General features: G+C 46.4%; 1 protein-coding gene across 1 annotated transcript in view; it reads left to right on the top strand.

Annotated features, from left to right (window-relative positions):
- The window catches only part of FRMPD2 (FERM and PDZ domain containing 2), a 75472-nt gene extending 58351 nt beyond the window's left edge, over positions 1 to 17121 (top strand). The window contains exons 22-27 of the mRNA XM_057736175.1: positions 744 to 829; positions 2695 to 2842; positions 4675 to 4889; positions 7096 to 7194; positions 10524 to 10861; positions 17073 to 17121. Of these exons, the coding sequence (XP_057592158.1) occupies positions 744 to 829; positions 2695 to 2842; positions 4675 to 4889; positions 7096 to 7194; positions 10524 to 10861; positions 17073 to 17121 (935 nt within the window). The remainder of the gene's footprint in view (positions 1 to 743; positions 830 to 2694; positions 2843 to 4674; positions 4890 to 7095; positions 7195 to 10523; positions 10862 to 17072) is intronic.
- The last annotated feature ends 6865 nt before the right edge of the window (positions 17122 to 23986 follow it).

Raw genomic sequence — 23986 nt, forward strand, 5'->3', positions numbered from 1 at the left:
TAACCTGGCTCACCTACTTGATACATTAACATGGGGCTCAAAAGTGTGGGAAACATATGATGATTTAAAAATACGAGATTTTAAATAAGCTTGTTGCTGTTTGGCTTTCACGGGAGAAGTAGTGCTCCCCATGGAGGACGGATCAGGCATTGGTGACCTCCACTTAAGTATCCAGGGAGGACACCAACAAGCCTCCTCTCTGCCCTTCCTCACTTCCGCTGGTCTGAAGGAAGGAGGAGGGAGGGTGGCTTTTTCCTGTTCTCCAAAATGGCCAGAATTGAGCTAAAAAAAGCTCACCTAAGATCTTACCTATCTCAATTATCCCTAGAATTCCAGTGTCCCTGGCATCAACCAGGTCTCCCTGACCTTTTTTGAAATAAAAAACATCCTGGAGATATATATATATATGTGTGTGTGTGTGTGTGTGTATATATATATATAATACCCCTAAGAGACTTGAAACAACTTGCAAAAATGGTTTCACAGAAAATAGGGAGAAAGTGTAAGGTTGTACTTATTAGTTGGCTTAACTATTCTGTGAGCCAGTGATGGAGGTTTCTAGATCATTGATCTGTGGAGGTGTTCACGGAGGCAGCTGACAGGCGGGCTGGGCAGGGCTCCTCCCAGCTCAGCTCCCTACCCTTCCTTGAGGCTGTGTGGAGGGGCGCTGGGCAGGGGCCTCCCAGGAAAGTCCTCCCTGCAGCCCCAGGAGCTTGGGGACATGACGTCTGTCGCCCTTCCAGGTGACCGGCTCCTGCAGGTGGACGGAGTGAGTCTGTGCGGGCTCACCCACAAGCAGGCCGTGCAGTGTCTCAAGGGCTCTGGGCAGGTAAGTGCACCCTTACTGGGTGCTGGGGAGCTTCCCTTCCCCCCAGAGTTTCCCTGGACAACATCAGAAGCTGCTGTTGCCTCTGGGTGGGAAGCGGGTAGACAGGAAACAAACGAGACTTTCCTTTTTGTCTGTAATTTTTTTTTTTTTCTTTCACGTCTTCTTTTTACCAGCACTTTTCTTTGGAGGTGTGAAAGTCAGGAGGAAGCAGGCAGATGTTCCCAGGCAGAGACGCTCACCTCCTATAAAGAGCCTTGAAAAGCTTACTGTCATTTGCCTAGATTCTGGAATCAGACAGCTGGGTTGAGCTGACGGGGTGAGACGACTTCTTCTGCCTGGCTCTGGCTGCCCCCTCACGCCCTCTGCTCCAGCTGTAACTGACCAATGCCTCCATCTGCCCCCAAGGCCTCTCAGCACCTGCCATAGCACGTGCTGACACCTACCCCCCACTGCAAGTTCATGCCATTCCCATCAACCTGTATGATTACAGGCTGCACTGTCCTGTGGGCCCTTTCATTACAATGAGGTAGAAATTCAAGATGCCAAGAACATTTACCCTTAGGTCCTCAAGCTGTGCAGTGTCCAGGCAGCATCTGGATGTTACTATACTCTGTCCCATCCTCCGCCTAAGGGTGGGAGCCTTTACTTGCCATGGAGTCCTAAGCCACACAACTGGGCTCTCCCTCTTGGCAACTGGGCAATTGGCAGAGATGCAAAGGTCCTGGGACCCCCTCTGGCAAACAGAGGGGTGGAAGGGCCCCCTTTTGCTTCCCTTCCCAAAGCATTCTTCTAGTCTGTGCTGAGATTTACTTGTCTTGGTGATCTTGGTTGACATAGCTTGAGAACAGAGTCATAATTTATTAGTGTTCTCTATTCTTTAGAACTTTGCTAATGCACATGCTTAGAGAATGTATTTGGCCGGCCTACTGGCAGTGATGACAGGTAGGAACTGTCACTCTGGGGTCACAGGCTTGGTGCTGAATGACCATTGCTGCCGAAGGATGTTGGCAGGGTCAAGTCCCCTGAATGGAAGCTTAGACTTTCTCCAAAGCTTCCAGGTGATGTCTAGCCACTGGGTCCTACTCTGGGTAATACGAGTATACAGTGTGTGGGGAAGAAGAATGGGAAATTGGATCAGAAAGAAAGGGGGACGCCAGATTGACATAGGCCTGGGATACTGTGCTGGGGGTTTGGATATTAGGTGATGGAAAACACTGGAGACTTTTAATAAAGAGTGTTGTATGTTCAGCTTGTGTCTTGTTTCAATCCACAGGTAACCTTTAGGGGAGTGGACTGAAGCAGGAGGAGATAGGGTCTAGGAAGTCAAGTTAGAGGATGCTTGCCCCAGTCCAGCTGGCCACTGGCAGCAGGAGAGGGAATGGAGGAGGGGGAGCAGTGGGGGAGATGTTTCTGATGGAGAACATGCAACCTTGGAAGCCAGATGGGTACGTGGAGGGCAGAAGGGGGAGCGCTGGACCACTGCAAGTGTGGCCCCTGGGAGGTTAGTTGAGGGATGGGTCCATGTTTTGAGAGAGCAAAGGCAAGAGGAGGAACGTTTTAGGCAGCATGAGGAGCGGGAAGTAGAGGAGCGGGAAGTAAAGGTGCGTGAGAGGATGAAGACGAATGTGGCCTTGAATACAGTGAAATGGAAGTACATGTGTTACTTCCAGGAGCATTTGTCCAACAGACAGTGGAAATATGGCTCTGGGTCCCAACAAATAGGCTAGATTGGAGATTTTGATTTGAGATTCAAATGAAGCAGCTACTGGAAGTATCAGGAAATTATGAAGCATTTGCAGGGTGAGGGGAGAGCCTCCTGGTTGCCGTATGAAGTGTAAATTGAGTTCATCCACCCATCCTTCTAGGTTGCAAGACTGGTCTTAGAGAGAAGAGTCCCCAGGACCGCACAGCAGTGTCCTTCTGCTAATGACAGGATGGGAGATGAATGCATGGCTGTTTCCTTGGCAACAGTCTTGCCTGGAAGGCCCACGAGCAATGTCTCGCCGACAGATGGTGAGAGGAGAGAGAATTGAGTGTTACTATTGTCATGTCATCCTGTGCAGCTTTTTTTTTTTTTTTTTGGCACACGGGCTTAGTTGCTCCGCGGCATGTGGGATCTTCCTGGAGCTGGGATCGAACCCGTGACCTCTGCATTGGCAGGCGGATTCTTAACCACTGCGCCACCTAGGAAGCCCCCTGTGCAGCTTTTGAATTGTCAACTCCAAAGGGAAAGCAGGAAGGCCTTCTGGGTTCTCAAAAGAGAGTGAGCAAGGGTAGTCATAATGTGGCTAGCTTTCTGATGCAATGGAAGCCAATCTAATGGAATACGTTTCTGGAAAAAAATTGCATTTCCCCCAAAATGATGACCAGGCATAATTTTGCCCCCACGCCTTCTGAGGTTTTCTGATAGGCTGCTGGAATGCTTATGTATAAATATTTAGGGTTGAAATTGGAATGAAAGGTTCATGCCTTTTCTGACCAAGGATCCACATTTCAGCCAAGACATTTGCAACAAAAATCTGAGGAATGATGAGGGGGGTGGGGAGAGGAAGGTGCTCAGACACCTATTCTAGTTATTAGCATCAATTTAAAAAGCAAACCCGTGATCACTTTACGGAGGCATTATTGCAACATCGTCTGATGGGTTGCCTCTCTGCACTTTCTTGTGATTTTGTTTCCTGCTAGGAAAACGTTTATTTCCTTCATATGCTTTTCAACCCCTTTATAGAGATTTTCCTGAAGGCGTAAGTCAGGTTGAATGCAAGGTAACCGAGGTGAACACTGGGGTTGGGTGGAGGGGGAAAAGTGAGTGCATAAAGTAAGTCTGTTTTCTCTTTCATTGCTCCTTGGCTCACTCCAGTGAGGGCCTTTGAGAAACTGACGACAGAATGAACTAAAGGGGTCAGATGATGGTGATGGTGAAATTGGTCATACGGCATACCTGAACCTAACTGCTTCAGACACTGTCATTCTTGCCCCAGATCATCGTTTATAAATCAGTGCTCTGTCTTTCTGTCGACTGATTGCCAGTTGAGGTGGTGAAGGCAGACTAGGGGAGGCCCAGAGGCCTCTTTGGCTGCCAGACTATGAGAGTTCTTAGGACTCTGTCCATCTTGGGTGCCCAGAAGGCGCTGTTTTGTCTAATGGTCACTTCATAGGGCGAGACAAAATGGCAGCTAAGACATTTTCACAGAGTTGGCCGTAATTATCTCCATGGTCTAATTATGCAAAAAAATTTTTTTCAAGTATATTAAAAAATGACTGGGGTTCTAAAAGGGTAACAGGAATATACGTGATTGAAGTTTTACTGAATGATTTGGGCCTATTGTGTATGTCTGTAAGTTGTATCTTTACATATAAACTTTGTTGATTATCTGTAATTGCTCTGTCCGATAGGGTAGCCACTTGCCCATGCGGCTGTTGAGTACTTGAAGTGTGACTACTCCAAATTGATAAAATATATACTTGAGTCTTAAAGACTGAGTTCCTAAGAAGAATGTAAAATGCCTCATTAATAATTTTTTTCATGTTGATTACATGTTGAAATGGCAATAATTTAGATATGTCGGGTTAAATAAAATATTTGTTTATGTTTATTTTTTTAAATGTAGCTATTTGAGAGCTTTGAAATTATGGATGTGGTTTGCAAACGCCGCTCACGTATTTCCATTGCCTGGCACTGACCTATAACAAGTAGAGTGGATTCTGTGATAAGAGTGAGCACAAGGAAATCTTTTAATGTAAAACAGAAATAATCCATGTACTCGACAACTTGCATTTTGAGGCTGGCCAATTTCATTTGTAATCTACTGAAGGATAGGTCTCATCCGCATCCCATGATACAGGTCCCAAGTTTGAAGTCAAGCTAAAAAAGAATGCCAGTGGTTTGGGATTCAGCTTCGTGCAGATGGAGAGTGAGCACTGTGGCCATCTCAAAAACGATCTTGTGAGGATCAAGCGGCTCTTCCCGGGGCAGCCGGCGGAGGAGAACGGGGCCATTGCAGCGGGTGACATTATTCTGGCCGTGAACGGAAGGCCCACGGAAGGCCTCGACTTCCAGGTGGGAGGCTGTGAGGGATGCAGCCCTGTGTGTGGGCTGAGTTCAGCCATGCTCCTTTCAGGACCACCCACTGTGGGGAATACTCTGGGTTCCCAGAAATCACACCTGGAGCCTGGACTTGGATCATGTAAAGAGAGAATTTGGTAGAGCACCCCCTCATGTTAAAATTTCCATCTCAGTTCTTAAGTACCTGACCTTGAGTAAGCCTTGCTTCTAATTAAGTTTGTAATGACACTGAAGATAAACCCTGGCTTCTTTGCTGGCTAAGGTCTCCTAACATGCACTCCCAGAGGTGGGCGTGAGGGCTCAACAGGCTACCATGGGTCCCTTTCTGCCCTCTTTCCCGTTTCTCTGCTTAGTTTACGGCTTCGACTGTGTAGTGTTGCATTGGTTGTCGTGTGTATGATCAAAAATGCAATAAAAAAGAAAGTAAAAAAGTGGACACCTTAATCTTATGGCATAAAATCTCAATGAAATATTGTACACATCAGTCAGCGTCATGGTAGAAACTGGGCCATTTGAGAAAGTTTAATAAAGGTGCGGAAGTTGTTGGGAAACTCAAGGGAGACTAGAGAGCCCTGGGGCTGGGAACAGTGAGTGCAGTTATTCACCCTCCCTCCCAAGTCCAAAGGGAGATGGGTAGGAGTCGTTACCAAATCCCAGAAACTGAGCAAGCTGGGTGGAGCAGGGATACAGTCATCCTGTAACGACCCCATGAGGAAGAAGGTGGGAAAGCAAATCTGGACCTCCCTCTTCCCCTCGGCTCTCATCCCTGCTCACCCTCCCGTTGGCTGAGCCCAGCGGGAAGCCTCTCTGTAGTCCACACAGGTCCACCTCCAGGGCACAGAGCAAGGCGGAAGAAGGTGGAGAGTGGCTCTAGGTGGGATGGGGAGGGTCGGAACAGGGTTAGGGTGGGGATGCCTTCGTCCATCCTGCATCCTTCATCTGATCCACCAGGACTATCCTCTGAGAACCATTGGGCCAGCAGCTGTGAGGAACTGAAGGCACAGAGGTGGACAGTTGATATGGTCTCAGAGCTCATGGGAGTGGTGGGATAGACGAGAACAATACTCACTGTGGGAAATAAATGTCATGAGAGATAAAAGCCCCTGCTCCAGTGCTTGCACCAGGGAACTGGGAAGGAGCCCATTCTGTAGCAGTCCACTGCAGCGGGGGGTACTCAGTAGCATCCAGATCAGTGGCTCCAAAGTGAAGACAAATTTGCCTCTCAGAACATTTGGCAAAGTTCAGAGACATTTATAGTTATCACAACTAATGGATGTCACTGGCATCTAGTGGTTAGAAACCAGAGACACTGCTCAACATCCTGCAATGCACAGGACAGCTCCGACAACAGCGTTATCCAGCCTAAAATGTCTATAGTGCTGAGAGGCTGAGAAATCATGGTCTAGAGAGGTGGTAAGAGCTATTCAGGCAACCTCATGCCCTAGGCTTTGGGAGGGTGGCTTGGAGCAAGAGGTTCAGCATGGTGGGAGCTTAGGAAGTGGGTTCAGAGAGGAGCAGGTGGAAGAGAGAGCAGGGTGAGAGGTAACGGCAGGTAAGAACAGGTTCTGGGCACTGTGCTTATGTTAAGGGTGAGGTGAGCCAGAGAGGGGGTTCAGCAGGAGAAGAAGCTGGTTATATCTGCATTTTAGAACAACTGCACGCTAGTGATGTGGAGGAAGGGAGGTGGGGGACAGTGGAGGAGGTGGGGAGAGAGAGGTCACTGCAGTTTCACAGGTGAGAGGTTCTGAGGGCCTGAGCTGAGCCTGGGCAGAAGCTCAGGGCTGAGGGTCAGGCTTTAGAGATTGGGGTGGTGGCGTCTATGTGACCAGTGACCCCTGAGGTGGGGGGATAGAGAGGGAAAGGAGGTTGAGATGGGAACAGTTGCTTGCTTGAATTGCTCTCTTTCTGAAGAAAGGCCGTCAGTATTGGCAGATGATGCCAAGAAAAGGCCCCGAGCAGACCTCGGCCATTTCCAGCTCGGCACTGATGCATCATATCTGTGGGAACTACAGGCCGATGGCCTTGGATCCATGCGTTCCCGGAAGTCAAACCCACAGCAGTGTTTTCCAAAGTTTTCTGGAGCCAAGAAACAGATCAAGGTCGGGGGAGGAGGGGCCAGGGAGATGGTGGGGAACCCAGAGCAGGATGTCCCACAGCCAGGCCAGCCCCACAGCTAACCATGGGTTTTGGTTTGTGGTAGGAAGTGCTCCATTTACTGCGAGGAACCTCACAGGAAGTCACGCTCCTGCTTTGCCGACCCCCGCCAGGCGCGCTGCCTGAGATGGACCAGGACTGGCAGGTAAGGGGCGGTGCCCTCTGCTCTCTCCACATGCCTCACATTCAAGCACCCCTTTTGTTGTCTGGTGGCTCCTGAGAAACCCAACCTTGCTTTCGGTAGGGTTCAATGCCATCATCTTTCACGTGGGCAGGAAAGTAGCTGGCCCCCAAACCTCAGTTAGTCTGTGACAAGTTCATGAGGTCCTATCTCTGCCTTCCCCTTTCTCTCCCTGCTTCTCCCAATATTTGGGTCTTTCTGTAGATGGTTACATGTTTAGATCTTGGCTGTGAAACTTCTAGAGCCAGGTTTTCTGGCAGCCCAAGCATCAGAGAGGGGAAACCAGGAGCAATGGGAGTAGATAGAAAACCAGACAAAAGGAAGGTAAGAATTTCCATTCTGAGGAATGAAATGGAGAGAAAAAAAAGAAGAATATATTTCTACCCTTCTAAAACATGAATTTGCACTAAAACATGGTCTAGTGCAAAGAAGAGAAGCTTTGGAATCAAGACAGTTCAGAATTCTTACATTGCTGCCTGTGTTAGGTTCTCCAGGGAAACAGAACCAATAAGGTATGTGTGTGTGTATAGAGAGAGAGACAGAGACAGAGAGATAGAGACAGAGACAGAGAGAGAGACAGAGGCAGAGACTGAGAGATTTTAAGGAATTGGCTCACGTGATCGTGGGGCCTGGCCAGTCTAAATTCTGCAGAGCAGGCTGTCCGGCAGGAAACCCAGCGGGAAGCTGATGTTGCAGGGTGAACCCCAAGGCAGTCTGAAGGCAGGGTTCATTCCTTTTTGGGGAGCTCAGTCTTTTTTCTCGTAAGGCCTTCAACTGACTGAAGGAGGCTCACCCGCATTATAGAAAGTGATTTGCTTCACTCAGAGTCTACTGATTTCCATGCTACTCTCACCTACAAAATACCTTTACAGAAACATCTAGATTTGTGCTTGAACAAATATCTGGGCACTGTGGTCCAGCCAGGTTGACATATAAAGTTAATCATCACAAGGCCACCTGTTGAGTCCTCAGACACAGACTCTGTGGTGGAGATTGGAGTGCAGGAGGTTTATGAGGCCGGCTCTTGGGAATGCCCTTGTGACAGTGAGAGAAGCAGGCCTGGGCGGAAGGGGAAGTAAATGGGTTGCAGCTGAACAGGGGCCTCTGCTGACTTCACAGGGAGCTCTGTAGCTGGGATGGCCCGTCAGAGCTGTCCTGAATTGGGACAAAGAGCCTGTACCTTTGATCTCTGCATCAACCAGCACTAGGGTATGAGCTGCCCCGAGGGAAGGGGCCTAACTTTGGCTGAGGCAGTTCCCTTGAGCTGAGCACAACCCTGGGGGTGGGGATAGCTGTGAGTCAGTAGCAGCCAGCAGTCCTGGCAGTGGGGTGCTGGGGGCCTCAGCTGTGAAGGGGGATCTGTGTGGGGACCCCGGAATCACCTGCACCTGCTTTTTTTGCTGCAAGGACCTTAGGCACTTACCTGACTTCTCTAGGACTCGTGATTCCTCATCTGAGACATGGGTCAGATGTGGATAAAAGCAATCACTTGTCATCACAGAGGGTGGCAGTCACTAGAGACAGCACAGGGACTTGGTGACCCAGATCCTCTTGATGCTTGGAATCCCAAGGGTCACTTGATACCAACTTTGGTGAGAAAAGAGCTATGGAAAGGAAATCTGAAAGTTTCCAGTTGCCAGTTTGGAAAAGAAGGTAGATGACAGCAGTTGTGTTAAGCAAATGAACAGGGCAGGAGAGGGTCAGGCTTCATACACACAAAAATCAGGCCAAGGGGCTGGTACCCTAAATTTTTGTAGAGATATCTGGCAAATGCCAGGGAAACAGTCATCCTTCTGTCCTGGAGAAGAGCTCCTCCCAGGAGAAGCCCAGAAGCATCTAGTGGGGAGGGCTGGGGGTGAGGAATGGTGGGCATGCTTCCTTTCTCCTCATACCCGAGGACCAAGTGGAAGAAGAATTTTCATTCACCCACGTGGCTCCAGAGGTAAGACTGAAGACCAAGGAAGAGAGTATTTAGTTCAGAACTAGAATAAAGTAGTTATGAGAAGGAGGCAGCTATGCAAACATCTGGAGGAAGGTCATTCCAGGCAGAAGAAATAGCAAGTGCAAAGCCTCTGAGACAGGAATGACCTGGATGTTTGAAGGACACCAAGATAATGGTTGTGCGTGGACAGTGAGCTAATGCAGGGGAGTGTGCAAGGGTAGGATTGTGGAGGAGGTCCGGGACTGCGTCGTGTGGGGCCTTGTAGGTCTTGGTAACGTGCTGATTCCATCCTGGCTACAACGGGACACCACTGGACTCGGAGGGGTGGGAGGGTGAAGGGTGAAGCAGAAATGTGGCCTCATCTGGTCTGTACTTTAGAGAAGTCACTTAGGTTGCTGGTGGAGACGGAGTGGAGCACGAAGGTTGGCAGCGATTCAGGTAGGGTATTGTGGCTTAGACTTAGGTTGTAGCCAAAGAGCTGGTAAGTGGTCAGATTTGGGATATGTCTGGGAGGTAGAGCCCACGGGATGGCTTTTGGATTAGGTATGGGTGTGAGGATAGACAGTAGAGTTTGGCTTGAGCAACTGGATGAATGGTGGCACCACTTATCAAGATAGGATGTGCTTGGAGGGAGCAGTTTAAAGAACGTGAGGGAGAAGCAGTAGTCCTCCATAGCCTGTAAACTGCAATGTTTATGGAACATTCAATGGAGATGTCTCTTAGGTAGTTGTTTGTGGAGAACTGGCGTGAGGTCAGGGCTGGAAAAGTGAATTTTGAATTCTCAGCAAATAATGCCATTGAAAGCCATAAATTGGATGAGATCATCTTGGGAAGGAGTACAGAAAAAGTCAAGAAGAGGGCTGAGATGTGAGCCATGCAACACCCCAATATTGAGCGGCCTGGTCCAAAGAAATGAGATAGCACCTGAGACTGAGAAGGGGTCTGAGAGGTGGTCCAGGTAAGGGTGGAGTTCAGGGTAAACGCCACATTTAAGTAGAGTAAGTAAGTAAAGGATGCTCTCAAGAAGCAGGAGGAACCAATTATGTTGAACGTTGCTGAGAGTTAGAGCGAGACGAGAACAGAAAATTATACTTTGGCTTTAGAAAGATGTAGGTCACTAGAGATCCCAATTAGAGCTCTTTCAGTTGAATGATGGGGACAGAAGCCTGGTTGGAGTGGGTGCAAGGGAGAAGGAGGGGACACAGAAATAGTGACTATGGGCACTCATTTGAAGAGCAGAGAAAAGGGGTGGATTGGTACCAACTTTGGTACCAGTTGGTACCAAAGCAATATTTAGATTTTGCTCAGTGTGCACCATGGATCCAGTAATCCTTAGCATTTCTTTCAATAGACACCTGTGCTCTCAGCAGACAAAGAATTCACCAGGGCCACATGCGCTGACTCAGAGCAGAGCCCCAGCCTGGATCAAGAGGACAGCCGGAGGGACAGTGCCTCCCCAGAGGCGGGGGAAGGCCTGGGTCTCAGGCCAGAGTCTTTCCAACAGGCCACCAGAGAGGCACAATGGGACCAAGACATAGAGAGACCCTGGGCCACTTCCTTGACGTGTCCTCAGGATTCCTACCCTCATTTATGCAGATTTTACCAAGAAACGGATGCATCGGCTACCTTTTTGGAAAAGGATATGAGGCAAAACTGCTATTCAGTTTGTGATATCAGGAGACTTGAAAGGTAAGGATCACCCCTTTGCAGACATATTGCAAATTGTATGCATACAATTGCTAGAAATTACAATCAAGCAGTCGATGACAGTGCTCGGATGCTTGCGGGGCCGGGACTGTCCTGGGCATTTGGAGGGGAGGAAGAAATGAGAGAAGCATGCAATCTGGAGCAGATGTAACCACAACTTGTGAGCTTTTGGGAAAGCAAACCCCACCCAGTGGTCCTCCAGTACCCCTGGAGACTACAGATGGCAGGCCTTGGGGTTTCTTCACTGCATACAAACTTTGTCCTGCATCCCTGATGGCCTCTTGAAGTGTTGTGGGAAGAAAGAGGCTTCCTGTGTGCTTCATCATTTCTATTGCTGATATAATGCTTTATAATCAACATCAGCTTAAAAAAAAACAAATCTACATCTTCAAAACCAGACTGAAATATTCATTTTAATAGCCATTTTTCTTTAACTTAGTCTGCATTTTTGTGCTTATCAACCCCTGAGTATTTCCACTTCTCAGTCCTGTTCTTGTGGAAAACAAACTCTTTCATTCAGTTTGATGAGTATTTATTACACATACCCAAGGCGCTTGGAAACCTGTTAGGAGCAGAGAAAGGTACAAATACTGAGAGAGAGTGAGATATTGCTGCTAGGTGTGTGCTAGCTAGATGCATGAGTGCAAAGCAGCCAAACAACGGGGAACAATGGTTTGTGTTTGACCATATATAAATCCACTAATATTAAACAGCTCTTAATTGTTGGTCCTCCTAGAAGGTTGACAAGAGCAAATCTATAGGGACTAGTAGGGGACGTGAACTATAAAGCAGCCAGGGTAATGCAATTAGGCAGGGTGAGATCCGTGACATACAGGAGCCAGGCATATGTTTCCTAGGAGCATCCAGACACGCTTTTTAAAAATACAGTATACTGTATTGTGCCAGTTAAACAAAATCTAACTACTCTGCAGAGTAGAATAGTGTGGGCAAGCATGTTCATCACTGGTATTCATTTTCTTTTTTTTTTTTTTTTAAGATTTATCTTATTATTTATTTATTTTTGGTCTTTGTTGCTGCGTGCAGGCTTTCTCTAGTTGTGGTGAGTGGGGGCTACTCTCCCTTGTGGTGTGTGGGTTTCTCATTGCGGTGGCTTCTCTTGTTGTGAAGCACGGGCTCTAGGTGCGCCGGCTTCAGCAGTTGTGGCATGTGGGCTCAGTAGTTGTGGCTCGCGGGTTCTAGAGCGCAGGCTCAGTAGTTGTGGCGCACAGGCTTAGTTGCTCTGCGGCATGTGGGATCTTCCTGGACCAGGGCTCAAACCCGTGTCCCCTGCATTGGCAGGCAGATTCTTAAACACTGTACCACCAGGGAAGCCCCAGTATTCATTTTCATTGTTTGAAAATGCAGAAGCACAAGTGTGTTTATAGTTCCTTGCATTTGTGTTCTAGGCAGTAATTGGTATACTTGGTCAAATGATAAAGAAAATAACCTACGGAGATTTATCCAATGTATGAAATATAAAAGGAACTATATTTTCCTTTAGGCATGGGGCCACTCTTTTGGGTTTTTTAAAGGTTTCACTGATAGATAGTTTGGGGTGATGGACTGGATGATCATGATGATGATTATTTTTATGATACTAGTAATACTACCTACCAGAGATAATCATTGTTAATATTTTAGAAGCTTTCCTTTTTTTAAAGGACTTTTATTGAGATATAATTGACATACAATAAACTGCATATATTTAAAATGTACAATTTGATTTTTTTTCTTCTTAGTAATGTATATATAGCAATCCCAGTCACCCGATTCATCCCACCCCAACATCCCCTGGACTGGATTATGTGGTGGGTTGGGGTGGATTAGGTATAAGCCTGGAGTTTGACTTGCCATGTGCCTTTAATATAATAGTTATTACTCACTAATAATAGTAATTAAACTAATTATTACTATAGGTTGTCACTGTTTCATTCATGGACTCACAGAAATTCAGGATTGTTCCATATAAAAATGGCCTCATCTAACCTCATATCCCATGCTGGGACCTGCTCTGTGACATCCCTGAAGTAGAGGCCCTGCTTTTGCTTGAATATCTCCAGGGAGGCAGAAGTTGCTGCCTCTTGAGGTGGCTCATTTTATCATCGTGTATTTGTTGATCAGAAAGTTCTTCCTTATATTGAGGTGAAACTGCCTTTCTCTATCTTCTACTCATAAATCCTGACATGTTTTCCTCCTATGTTTTTGTCATTTCTTTTTTTAAAGAGTAAGAAATATCACATCATTTTATATTCCCGAATCAAATTAAATTTGGCTTAGTGTCCCTACTTGCAAGGGTATACCAGATGTCTAAAATCTGCCATCCTTAGAGGGTGTTGCCCCTTCCTAGAATTAGAGCAAAAGCTTCTTCAGAACATTCTTGTGGAGCCTCTGATCATCATTCTGTCTTGGTTGCTGCCCCATGCTCGCTGCCTAGGACCATGTGATCCATGGAGTTACAGGTGGGCAGCTTTGCTGTTCTCCGCACTGACTCCCTCCATCACCAACTCCACCCCCTTGCACCTGCCTCTCATGGCCCTGGTGATGGTAGCGCTCTGCCCTTTCACATTTATTTTTACTGTGTTTCACTTGTACTGTGTTTTCTCTCTCCCATTCAGGAAGCTTTCTTTCTCTACAAAGGAAAGACTCAGACCATATTAGCTTTTCCAATGGGACCTTAGCTTGCACCTAAAGCACACATAGCTAGTGACTGCCCCCTACAGGAGGAAAAGCATGGCACATGCTCAGCACAGTTCCTTCCCCCAGCTCCTGGGTAGGGTCAGAATTAGGATTCCAAAGTGGGGTTGTGGCTTTGTGGATCTCCCTTGAATATCTGTAGCTCAGTTCTGAAGTGGCTGCCCCAGGTAACTGCCTTGTTGTTTCTGGCATCCATGAGTGAGGTTTTCTTTCTACAGTTTAGATCAAAAAGAGTACTGATTTCTTGGTCTTATAGCCTTGGTTTCAGCTCTACCACTTAAAAGGATGTCTGGAGAGTTGTATTTCCTGAGCTGGAGGTTTCTCAAACGTAAATGAAGACCCCGACAACTCCATGGGGTGCTGTGCTTTTCAAATGAATTAACACATGCAGAGCACTAGCCCAGTGCCTCGCACACAGTAGAACTCAACTCAAGTCAGTTTTCCTCCCCTTTCCTGAGCCCTTTCTAGCTAGAGAGCAGGTCCCGATCTATTGAAATTCCCAGCAAACTGCCAGATCTTACCATCTACCAGGTGGTTACTTCCTACAGTCAAGTGGCTGCCAGCACCCCAGCAAACCCAGAGTGTTCATGGAGAAGAGGAAGTTTTGCTTTTCTTTCCCTGTTCTCTTCTTTTACTGCAATGTACACATACTACTACCATATAGTAGTATACCTTTGTAAAACGTAATAAAGCAGTGTAGGATATTTTCATGGAGGAACACTGGAATTGTGTACCTTGCAGAGAGAGGACTTGGCTGTAGTTGCATCTTATGCAAGGTTAGTTTCTAAAGTGGGGCATAAGGTAAGATCATATCAAGTCACATTACCCTGAACATCACTTTGGGTGGTGTGATGTTGTCCTCCCTTGGTGTGGGAGGAGGTCACTTTTTCTTTGGTTGAGCCTCAGATGAAGTCTGGTGACTTGCATTTACGGGCCATGCTGACTGCAAAATGCTTATCTTTAAATGCTCGCCTCATAGGAATGAAGGGATGGCAGATTCAAGTTTCCCACTCACGTTCCATTCAGGGCTGATACTCACTGAGTGGGAAGTTGGTCGTGGCAGAATATTTAAGGTTTTTTCTCTTTCCTTCCCTTCCTTGCTTTCTCTCTCCCCTAACACTTATATTCTTGTAATTAAAATGAATCTATTTTCAGCAAGTATCATTTAGTAAAAGTGAGGATATAAGTCTTCATGGTAATTTAAGAATGCAAAATGAAGCCAGGTCCTTGAAATGAACCTAAAGTTACTGTATACCTTCTGGAGAGGGCAGTATTCTTGCAATAGCAAAGGATGTTTAGGAGACCATGGGTCTAACCCAACTGCAGCTGCCGTGCCTGGTGTGACCTCAGAGTGGCTGGCTGAGGGGTGAATGAGGCTACCAGGTGAGCAGAGCTGTTGGTCAAACGGAGGGACATGGGGGACCTCTGTGAAGGCCTGCTCTGGAGCCAAAGTGTGACTGAGAGGAGTGAGTGGGGCAGATGGCCGGCCAGGAGCAGCAGTGGTCTAACCCAGCAGAGGAGAGCCCGCAGCAGGCTGGGGCTGGGTGCTGCCTTCAGCTGGGTTCTCTCCACAAGCTGACAGGACACCCCCATACACACCCACTCTAATGACTCCTAAATACTGATCTCCAGCTCAGGATTATCAACTGAAGTTCAAACCCAGCGATCCACTGAACTTCTCTACTTGATGTCTTAGAAACACTGCAAACACAGCCTGCCACATTAAACTTGGCACTGGCAGGATCTCCCAGGGGCACTCACCAGGCTAACGGGGGTGCCGGGGTGGGCCTGGTGCAGGAGAACTGGGGAAGGCTGAGCCTCACATGAAGAGACACAAAACCTGACCTTGTGAGTCTACCCGCAGTAAATAGGGCAATTACAAAACCTAGTATTTCAGGGCTGAAATGCCATCTACACATTTGACTTGTCTTCCTAAAAGGTGAATGTGATTTGGGTGGCTCAAGTTTCTAAAGAACCGTTCTCCTGTTGACACCCGCATGGTGTCTTCCATTCTCAGTAAATACCCTGTAGCAAGCAGACGCTTCCCGACGATGTCACTGACCTCAGAGCTGAACCGGGATTCTTTCTTTTAAAGCAGTTACCGAAGAATTGTAGGATCTGGTGGGGGGCCTGGTTCCAGGGCCCTGCCAGCTTGTGTGGAGGAGGTGGCTAGGCAGAGAGCCCAGGTGGGGTCTGCAGATACTCCCCTAGGTATCATCTGTCTACAGAAGACTCCTTTTGTCAGATAGCTTGGGAGGGAGAGAATGAGGGCAGGGAGCTGCTGAGGTCATTAAATGTACCTGGGGGTGAGCAGAGAGCTCAGAGCCCCCTGAGCCCTTCAGGCTGTAGATGGAGTCCCGCTGCATTATCCCCAGGTCCAGAGCCGGCCTTGAGCCTGGGGGAAAGGACTCTGACTCTTTACCTGGAGTGTCCACATGCCAAAGCATCTGGCCTTGCTCTAAAGCAATGCCACTATCTTATCAAATTCCCCAAATTTCCAAGTCTCGCCCTTTCCGTGAAATAGGCTCTGCCTGGGGGGCTCTCCCGGGCCTTCCTGTGGGGGGCTCTTTCCTCACTTCCCTTTCCCCATGCCCACAAGCAAACTCCAGGTCAGAGCTCCAAGAACAGCCTGGTGGTCCAGGTAGAAGGGTGGATGGAAAGGCAGTTATTCTCCCTGGCTCACAGTGGGATAACGGCTAGGGTGTTACCCTGGAAACCACTAAGCCACCTCTGGACACCCAACAGCCTTGCCTCTCACCTATCAGGCTGACGGTCTCCCTGGGTCTCTCTTTGAGCTGGGCCAGTAGCAGAAGCCCCAAAACCAACCGAGAGAGCAAGGAGCTTACTAGAAAGGTTGGAGGAGCACAGTGGTGGGAGATGAGGCGTGGACAGGCAGGCGCTGCAGTGTTGCCACCTGCTTCTCGGCAGAGAGGGAGGGAGATGGTTGCTGCCGTGGGGTGGTGGGGGGCAGGGTGAGCCTGGGCACCAGGCTGCATTTCCTGTCCTTGGACAAGACTTCCATGGCGTTCCCTCCCTATGTGTCTAAGAAAACATTTTCTACACAATTTGGTCACGTACTTTAAAGTTTTAAACCAATTTAAAAATACTGTTTTCTTAAGGTAAATGTTCTTCTTTAGTGCTTATAGCATATAGTCTTCTTTTTAAACATCTGTGTGTGTATATTTACGTGAAACGCACATTTACATGAACCTTGTATCTCCCATGAGCAGAAATGATGTCTCTTTGACAGCAAAACTCAAGTTGAGACAGACACTCCAGCTCTACCGGGGAGGGGGACCAGCTACATGGGTGTTTGGGGGTTGTAGCTACAGGGAGGGGCCAGCGCTGGTTTTAAGGGAACGAAGTGTTGCAGGAAAGGGAAAGGGAGGGTAGCAGACACTGACAAAGCCAGCCCATTGATATGGGGGTGGGGAAGGAGGCTGATAAACAAGGATTCATGTATTTGGTACAAAGCTCAACCTATATGCATTTCTTTTAGATTTTCCTACTCATCTTCCCTAAGCAGACTCTCGACAGATATTTTCTGAGTACCTTCTCTGCATGTTGGAAGCACTGTGCAAAATGCTTGGTCATCTTCATGAACTGCTCTTTCTAATCAAAAAGCACGTGTGGTGACTTTCAGCAGCCCCTGGAAGGCTTATTCTTTCACCGTTGTCTCTGCATCTTCATCGCCAGACAGTGAGCTTCACCGTTCGTCTGCTTCCTGTGTCACACAGGGAGTAAATGTCACTCCAGCTGGCTGCCTCTCCAAATAGGCACTTTTTCGGTGCTCAGAAAAGGACCACATATTTGGGCAAAGAGCTTTGAAGGTCACCTGCTTGAGTTGTTCTCAGCCTCTTGCTTTGGCCATTTCCATCTAATTCCTCTGTTGAATAACAAACATAATCATAGTAGTAATCATGACATTTTCCATTTACTGAGAACTTACCATGTATCAGGAGCCATGGATGGCTGTATCAGAATTATTTATTGTAAGCATCCCAATGCTCTTATAAGTTTCTTGATCTTTCCATTTCTCAGATGAAAAAACTGAAGTTCTAGAGAAGTTAATGAACTTGCCTGAGGTCTGACTGTCTTCCCACATGAAGCATCAGTCATAGAACTGGGCCATAGCTCTGCTTTTGATCCATGTCCTCTGGCAAGTTCCTCCACTGTCTCCTGGATGTGGTAAGGAACTCCCCTGCTCCTATAACGCCTTGTGCTGCCTCTACCATAGCACTTACTACCTGATTGTAACATTTGTTCACTGCTTGCTCTTCCCATTAAATCAAGGGCTCCTCAAGGTCAAGGGCCATGCCTTATTCACTGTTCACCTCCTGGCCCCAGAGCAGTCTCTGGCGGGAACTGTTTGAAGCCTGGCTGGCTTGCCTGTGATGTGTCATGACGAGCATCCTGACAGCAAAGGAAGGTGGGGAGAGGAATTTCTGATCAATGCTGGAAGACACCTGGGTTTCTGTTTTCTAGTCCTGAATTGTACAGCGATGATGAGGAAGGTGATACGTGCCATCCACCTGAAGCCCCTTCTCCCACCTTGGAGGGTGCAGCATACCTTACTGTCAACCCTACATTGGAAGACCAGCTACCCTGTGGAGAATGTTTGGAGGCAGACTCAGGGACCATTCCTTTACCGCAGTTCTGTTCTTGGGGTACTTTCTTGGAGTCTTTGCCTCCGGAAGAGTCCCGTGAGAGTGAGAGCAAGTGGGAAGACCTTGAGGAGGCTGAGGACCCAGATAATGGCAGCCTCAGGTGGGTATCACTCTGTCTGGGTGGAGTGAGGCTGGGCTGAGTTCTTCTAGAGGGGCTCAGCATCTCCACTTTGGCTGGGTGATGGTCCACGGGCATCACCACTTTCTCCTTGCATGCCCTCTGGGAGTCACACCTCATTGTGGCACTTACCACGGCCCATGTTCCATGGCAATGAGCCTATGAGATAGGGTTATTGTCATTTGCATTTTACAGATGACACATTAGGACTTTCCCAGGGTCACTAGTGAGTAAGTGACAGAGTCAGAATTCAATCCAAGGTCTCCCCCTCCATGGAGCCCCTGCTCAGTGCTCTCCTCCACTGCCTCCAGCCTGCGGCAGGGCCCACCATCTCCCCTCAGGCCTCTCTCTTTCAGTGGGCTGCTGGTAAAGTTCTGATTCCTACTTTGTGTGCTTCTGTCTGCCCTTGGGCTAAACGTATTTCAGAGAAGAGTCTAGGTGTCATGTAATGTGGCCCTTCTCAACAGCCCCTGTGGCTCAACATAGTGGGCTCTTTCTTGATCAAGAAAACCAAACTGTTGACAGAAGGTGCTCCCAGAAGCTGGGACTGGGTGGCCAGGCTGGAGTCAGATCAGACTGATGAAGACATCAGAGGAATAAGTGTAACAAAAACTGTCAGGACTTCGAGTAGAGAGGGTTAAATTCTTGACTGTTTGGTAAATCGCCCAGCATTCTGTTACGGTGCCTACAGCACAGGTAGTTCCAGCATTTTAAAAATGCTGAATGTTCAAGAGACCTTCACATAAACACATTTTCAAGACACATCAAAACTTACCAAGGCATTGGCTGTGAAGATTTAGGTATAATTGAAACACACTTGTTCACTTTCATTTCCTTGTGTCCCAGCTACATTCTTATCACAAATGATTGAACTGGACTCTTAAAGGATAGTGGCAGGCAAGCTGATAAGGTTGGTGGATATTTGAAATTCAAATATGGCAAAAGGGCTGGTTCTTATCTGAAATAGGAAGCAACACGTTAATAGAGAGGATGGCACGGAGGCTTTGAAGACCCTGTACACCATTTATGGGGAAGTCGGTCACTCTGATAACTTTGGAGTGATGCATCACAGATTCACAGAAGTGTGGAGCAAGCAGGGGGCAGCTTATATGTGGAGGGCAATCTTCCCAGAGGGGGCTTCTCGGAGCTGCGGAGCTAAAGAAAGATAGGATAAGCAATGCCTTGGGGATCTACGGGAAAGTAATTAAGGCCCACAAGTGTCAGTACTTGTGAAATGTCCCAGGAGATCAGTAGTGTCCTGGAGGGAGGTGGCAGAGAGCAGGGTAGTGAGAGCAGGGCTCCGAGTCAGGCTCTGCCACTCACTGGCTAGATGACCAGCAGCAAGTGGCTTTTAAAGCATCTAAGACTTAGCTAACTGACTGCCACATGGAGATAACGAAATTCACCTCATGCTGTCCCTGAGAGGGTTAGATGACAATGTGGGTCACATGTTTAGTGCACTGTGTGGCATGTAGTAAGGACTCAAAAAGTATTAGCTACTTTTAATCGTAAATCATAAAGGAGGAAATTACTGCAGTGAGATGATGCAACCTTACTAATGCATTCAATACCATTGTTTTTTTCTCCATGTAGACAAAGAACTCATGTGCTAACATGGGGTGCGGGGTGAGGTGAGGAGAAGCACTGGTTTATGGCATATGTGTCGATCCGGGGTGGACTGAATAGCCCTCAGCTATGGACGATGGCTTGGGCCATAGTTAGGCTGAGTCCTGTCATGGTCACTTAACCTCCCTGCTGACAGAAGGCGGGCCTGCTGGTGTGGGTGCTCAAGGTGTGAGTTCTCAGGCTGGGCTCCATGCGGCTGCCCATAGACGTGCTTCAAGACACCCAGGGAGCTCTACAGTTAGAATGTTAACTTGCTGCTTCTTTTGGAAAAAGCAGCTCTTAACATTCTCCAAGCTCTCTAGGAGACCAATCCCCAAAAGGTTAAAGGCCTCTGTTGTATATATTCTCTTTCCTCCTGTAAGTATGGAGACGTTTTGGAGGGTATAAGAGGACTTTACTTATGGATGGAGTCATGCATCCTTTAAAACTGTATAACAAATTATTTTATTTGGTCTTTTTAGACATTAAGACAGTAATGGTTTCTAGGTAGTTTCTATAAATGATTTAATTTAATTCTCATTTCAACTTTGAGTGGTATTCTTATTCTTCTTTTATAAATGGGCTTGGAAGGTTTATTTAATTTATCCAAGATCATACAGCTAGGAGGGGCAGATTCACACTGCTGCTGTCTGAGTCTACTTTTGGTGCATTTTTATATTTCCCCTAGAATGTGCCTGTCCACGTGGACTTGTGTAACACACACATCTTTCCATCACATGTCATGAGTCCTGGTATTTCTCTCTTATGAGGCTAACACAACCCCTGCTGTCCAGTGGGATTAAGAAGGCAATTGAACCGTTCTGTTTAGGGAAGGCTGCTGGCCAAATGTCAAGGTGACCCAGTAAAAGCTGCTTATTGTTTTAGGTGAACAGAGAAAGTGGGACAGCCTCCCGAGGTAGAACCCGAGGGTTTCTGCCTGGACATTCTTCTGACTGTGAACACATGGAAGAGCCCTCAGATGTTGGTCCAAAGAATGTACCCACATACTCTATGATCAGGGAAGAGGCCAGTGGGGCCCTGAGAAGGTGACCTGGGATGGAGGGTCTGACCCAGTTGTTAAGAAGTACCTTCAAAAAAATCATGCCTGTCATTTCTCACACTCATTTTGGAACATGGTTGTGACCCCTCTTCATTCTGGGGTTCATGTCAAATAAAGCTCTGTGTGTGTGTGTGTGTGTGTGTGTGCAGGTGTGTGCGTGCATGTGCCCCTGCATGCTCACAGAAGGGCTTCCCCTGGTGTAAGAATCTGAGAATCAACCTCCTACATCAAGGTAAGCCAGGATGGGGTGAGGTCTCGCTGGTGCGCTGGTCACACTTTCTGGGACAGATGCTTGTTCCAGGTGGCACTTTTGGACTCCCCATTGGTTGAAGGAGTTTCCATGGTTTTCAAAGTGCCCCCAGTTCCCTCTAAGGAATCTGCTAAGAGACTTGGCTCAAAGGCCGTGGGAGTAATGTGTTTTGTCATCTTTCTGTGTTCTTCCTATGCAACTCCAAATACATTCTTTTAAAAACATTTTCCTTTGGGTTCTAATTCTAAAAATTGTATGAAAGAAAAATAAGATGAGAACATCTAATAAAAAAGGAAGAGTGAAGTGGCAGATCCAGCATTATCAGATATTAGGACATATAGTCACCACCATAAAAAAAAACTAAAAAGCTAAAAGTTGGAGTTATCAAGTGTACGAAAGAAATAGACCCAGTGGACCACAATGTGAGCCAGGGAACACTCAGTGCTATATAACGGGGAAGGCATGGCAGTCAGTGTCTCAATGTGGGGGAGGAAGGCCAACTTCATAGATTAAACTAAGATAGCTGGAAAAGCAGACTGAGGTTCAAAATTCACTTCATCTACTAAAACTACATGCAGCTTGATTAAATAGAAAAAAACACATAGGAAAACTGGTAGAAAATAGAATCTAGTTTATCAGATCTACAGAGGAATAATAACTTCCTCTGGCTGCCAGCAATAGACAAAGAGTATAACAAAGAAGAACTACAAAGTTGACAATATGGAAAAGTTAAAACTTCTTACAGGGACTTCCTTGGTGGCGCAGTGGTTGAGAATCTGCCTGCCAATGCAGGGGACATGGGTTTGATCCCTGGTCTGGGAAGATGCCATATGCTGCAGAACAACTAAGCCCGTGCACCATAACTACTGACCTGTGCTCTAGAGCCCACAAGCCACAACTACTGAGGCTGCGTGTGGCAACTACTGAAGCCCACATGCCTAGGGCCCATGCCCCCCAACAAGAGAAGCCACTGCACTGAGAAGCCCATGCACTGCAACGAAGAGCAGCCCCCACTCGCCACAACTAGAGAAAGCCTGTGCGTAGCAACCAAGACCCAATGCAGCCAATAAAATAAACAAATATATAAAATAATGCCTTAGAGGGCCAGGACAGGGAGGGTGGGAGGGAGTCGAGGGAGGGAGGGGATATGGGGATATATGTATAAATACAGCTGATTCACTTTGGTGTAACTCTAAAGCTGGTATAAGAGTGTAAAGCAATTATTTTCCAATAAAGAGCCTGAAAAAGAAAAGATGAAACTTCAAAAAATAAATAAATAAATAAATAAATAAATAAATAAATAAATAAATGCAAGCAGCAGAGCCAGATTTGGCCCACTGGCCATATGTGTAGGCCAAGGAATGCATCTTTGTTCGCTTAGCTATTTACTGGTTATTAAAGGCTCATATTTTTGTCTGGTTAAAAAGAAAAACAAAAAAAACTTCCGTATATTAACAATGACAAAATTAATGTAAAAAAGGAGCAATGGATTGGGAAAACATTCACATAATTGTGAATAGAGATTAGTATCTATAATATTTAGAGAGAACATTCTAATTTATAATAAAGTAATAAAGAATTTCAATAGACAATGTATGTGCTAAAAATACAAATGATGGACAAACACATTCTAATAAAAATAATGAATACCACTGTATTAATTTGCATCCACCATATTTGCAAAATTTTAAGAAAGCACTATCCAACTATGGCGAAATTTTGGTGAAGCTGGTATTCTCAGAAATATCAAAAGCCATAAAGATGCTTATGTCCAATGACCTAACAATGCTATTCCTGAGAATTTATCCCAAAGAAATAATTCAGAATAAGAAAATATCTGTTTAAGATGTTCATCTATCTCGTTCTTGATTAAAAACAACAAACTAAAAATGGCTAAAATGCCTTAGAATATAGTAATATTAAAAACAATTATGTTTAATAGAAAAAGAACAGAATAGAATAGAAATGGTAATAGAATAACATATGGTAATAGAATAACATATGGTAACATTAAAGACAACATGGTGAAAAAAAGACAGTTCTAGTCCAGTAGCATAATTGGATATTATGCAGCCAAGAAGGCAATAAAATAAGTACCAGAAAGTCACAACTTAGAAAAATGTTTGATATAATGTCTCAAAATTGTATGCTAGCTGATTAAAGCAACAGAAAAGCATGTGCGCCCACAGCGAAGTACAATGAAAAGAAGGGAAGGTGCATAGCAATGGAATAGAAATTGCCCAGTGTTTGGGTGATGGGATTAGGAGAATAAAATTCCTTTACTTTTATAGGTTTCTTGCTTACATAATGAATTTAACATTGAAAATAAAATGATTGAAATAGAGAGAACAAACAAAAACAATGACAAAGTTTTAAAGAAGCCTGTGCTCGAAAATTTAATTTATGAACTCTTCTCTATGTACTTTTACTTCTAATTTCCTGTTTTCTTTATAACAGAAAAGTCCTATAGGTTATTTGGCTTGTTCTGCTGTTAATGAAAAAGACATTTCCAGGCATCAGAAAAGTCTTGTTTCCAGTGCTCTCAGGGCTAGTGTCAGCTCCCTTGGGGCCCCATCGCACATGGGCCTCAAGGTTAGGGAATTAATCAAGTACGCAATGCAGTGAATAAATAACAGTATTTACAACTTTGCAACTGCTTGCACTCTGCTGAACTCTGGTTGCTTATTTCCTCTGGAAAAGAAACGGGTGGCTA

The sequence above is a fragment of the Hippopotamus amphibius genome, chromosome 5 (genome assembly GCF_030028045.1).
Source record: "Hippopotamus amphibius kiboko isolate mHipAmp2 chromosome 5, mHipAmp2.hap2, whole genome shotgun sequence".
Taxonomy (NCBI): domain Eukaryota; kingdom Metazoa; phylum Chordata; class Mammalia; order Artiodactyla; family Hippopotamidae; genus Hippopotamus; species Hippopotamus amphibius.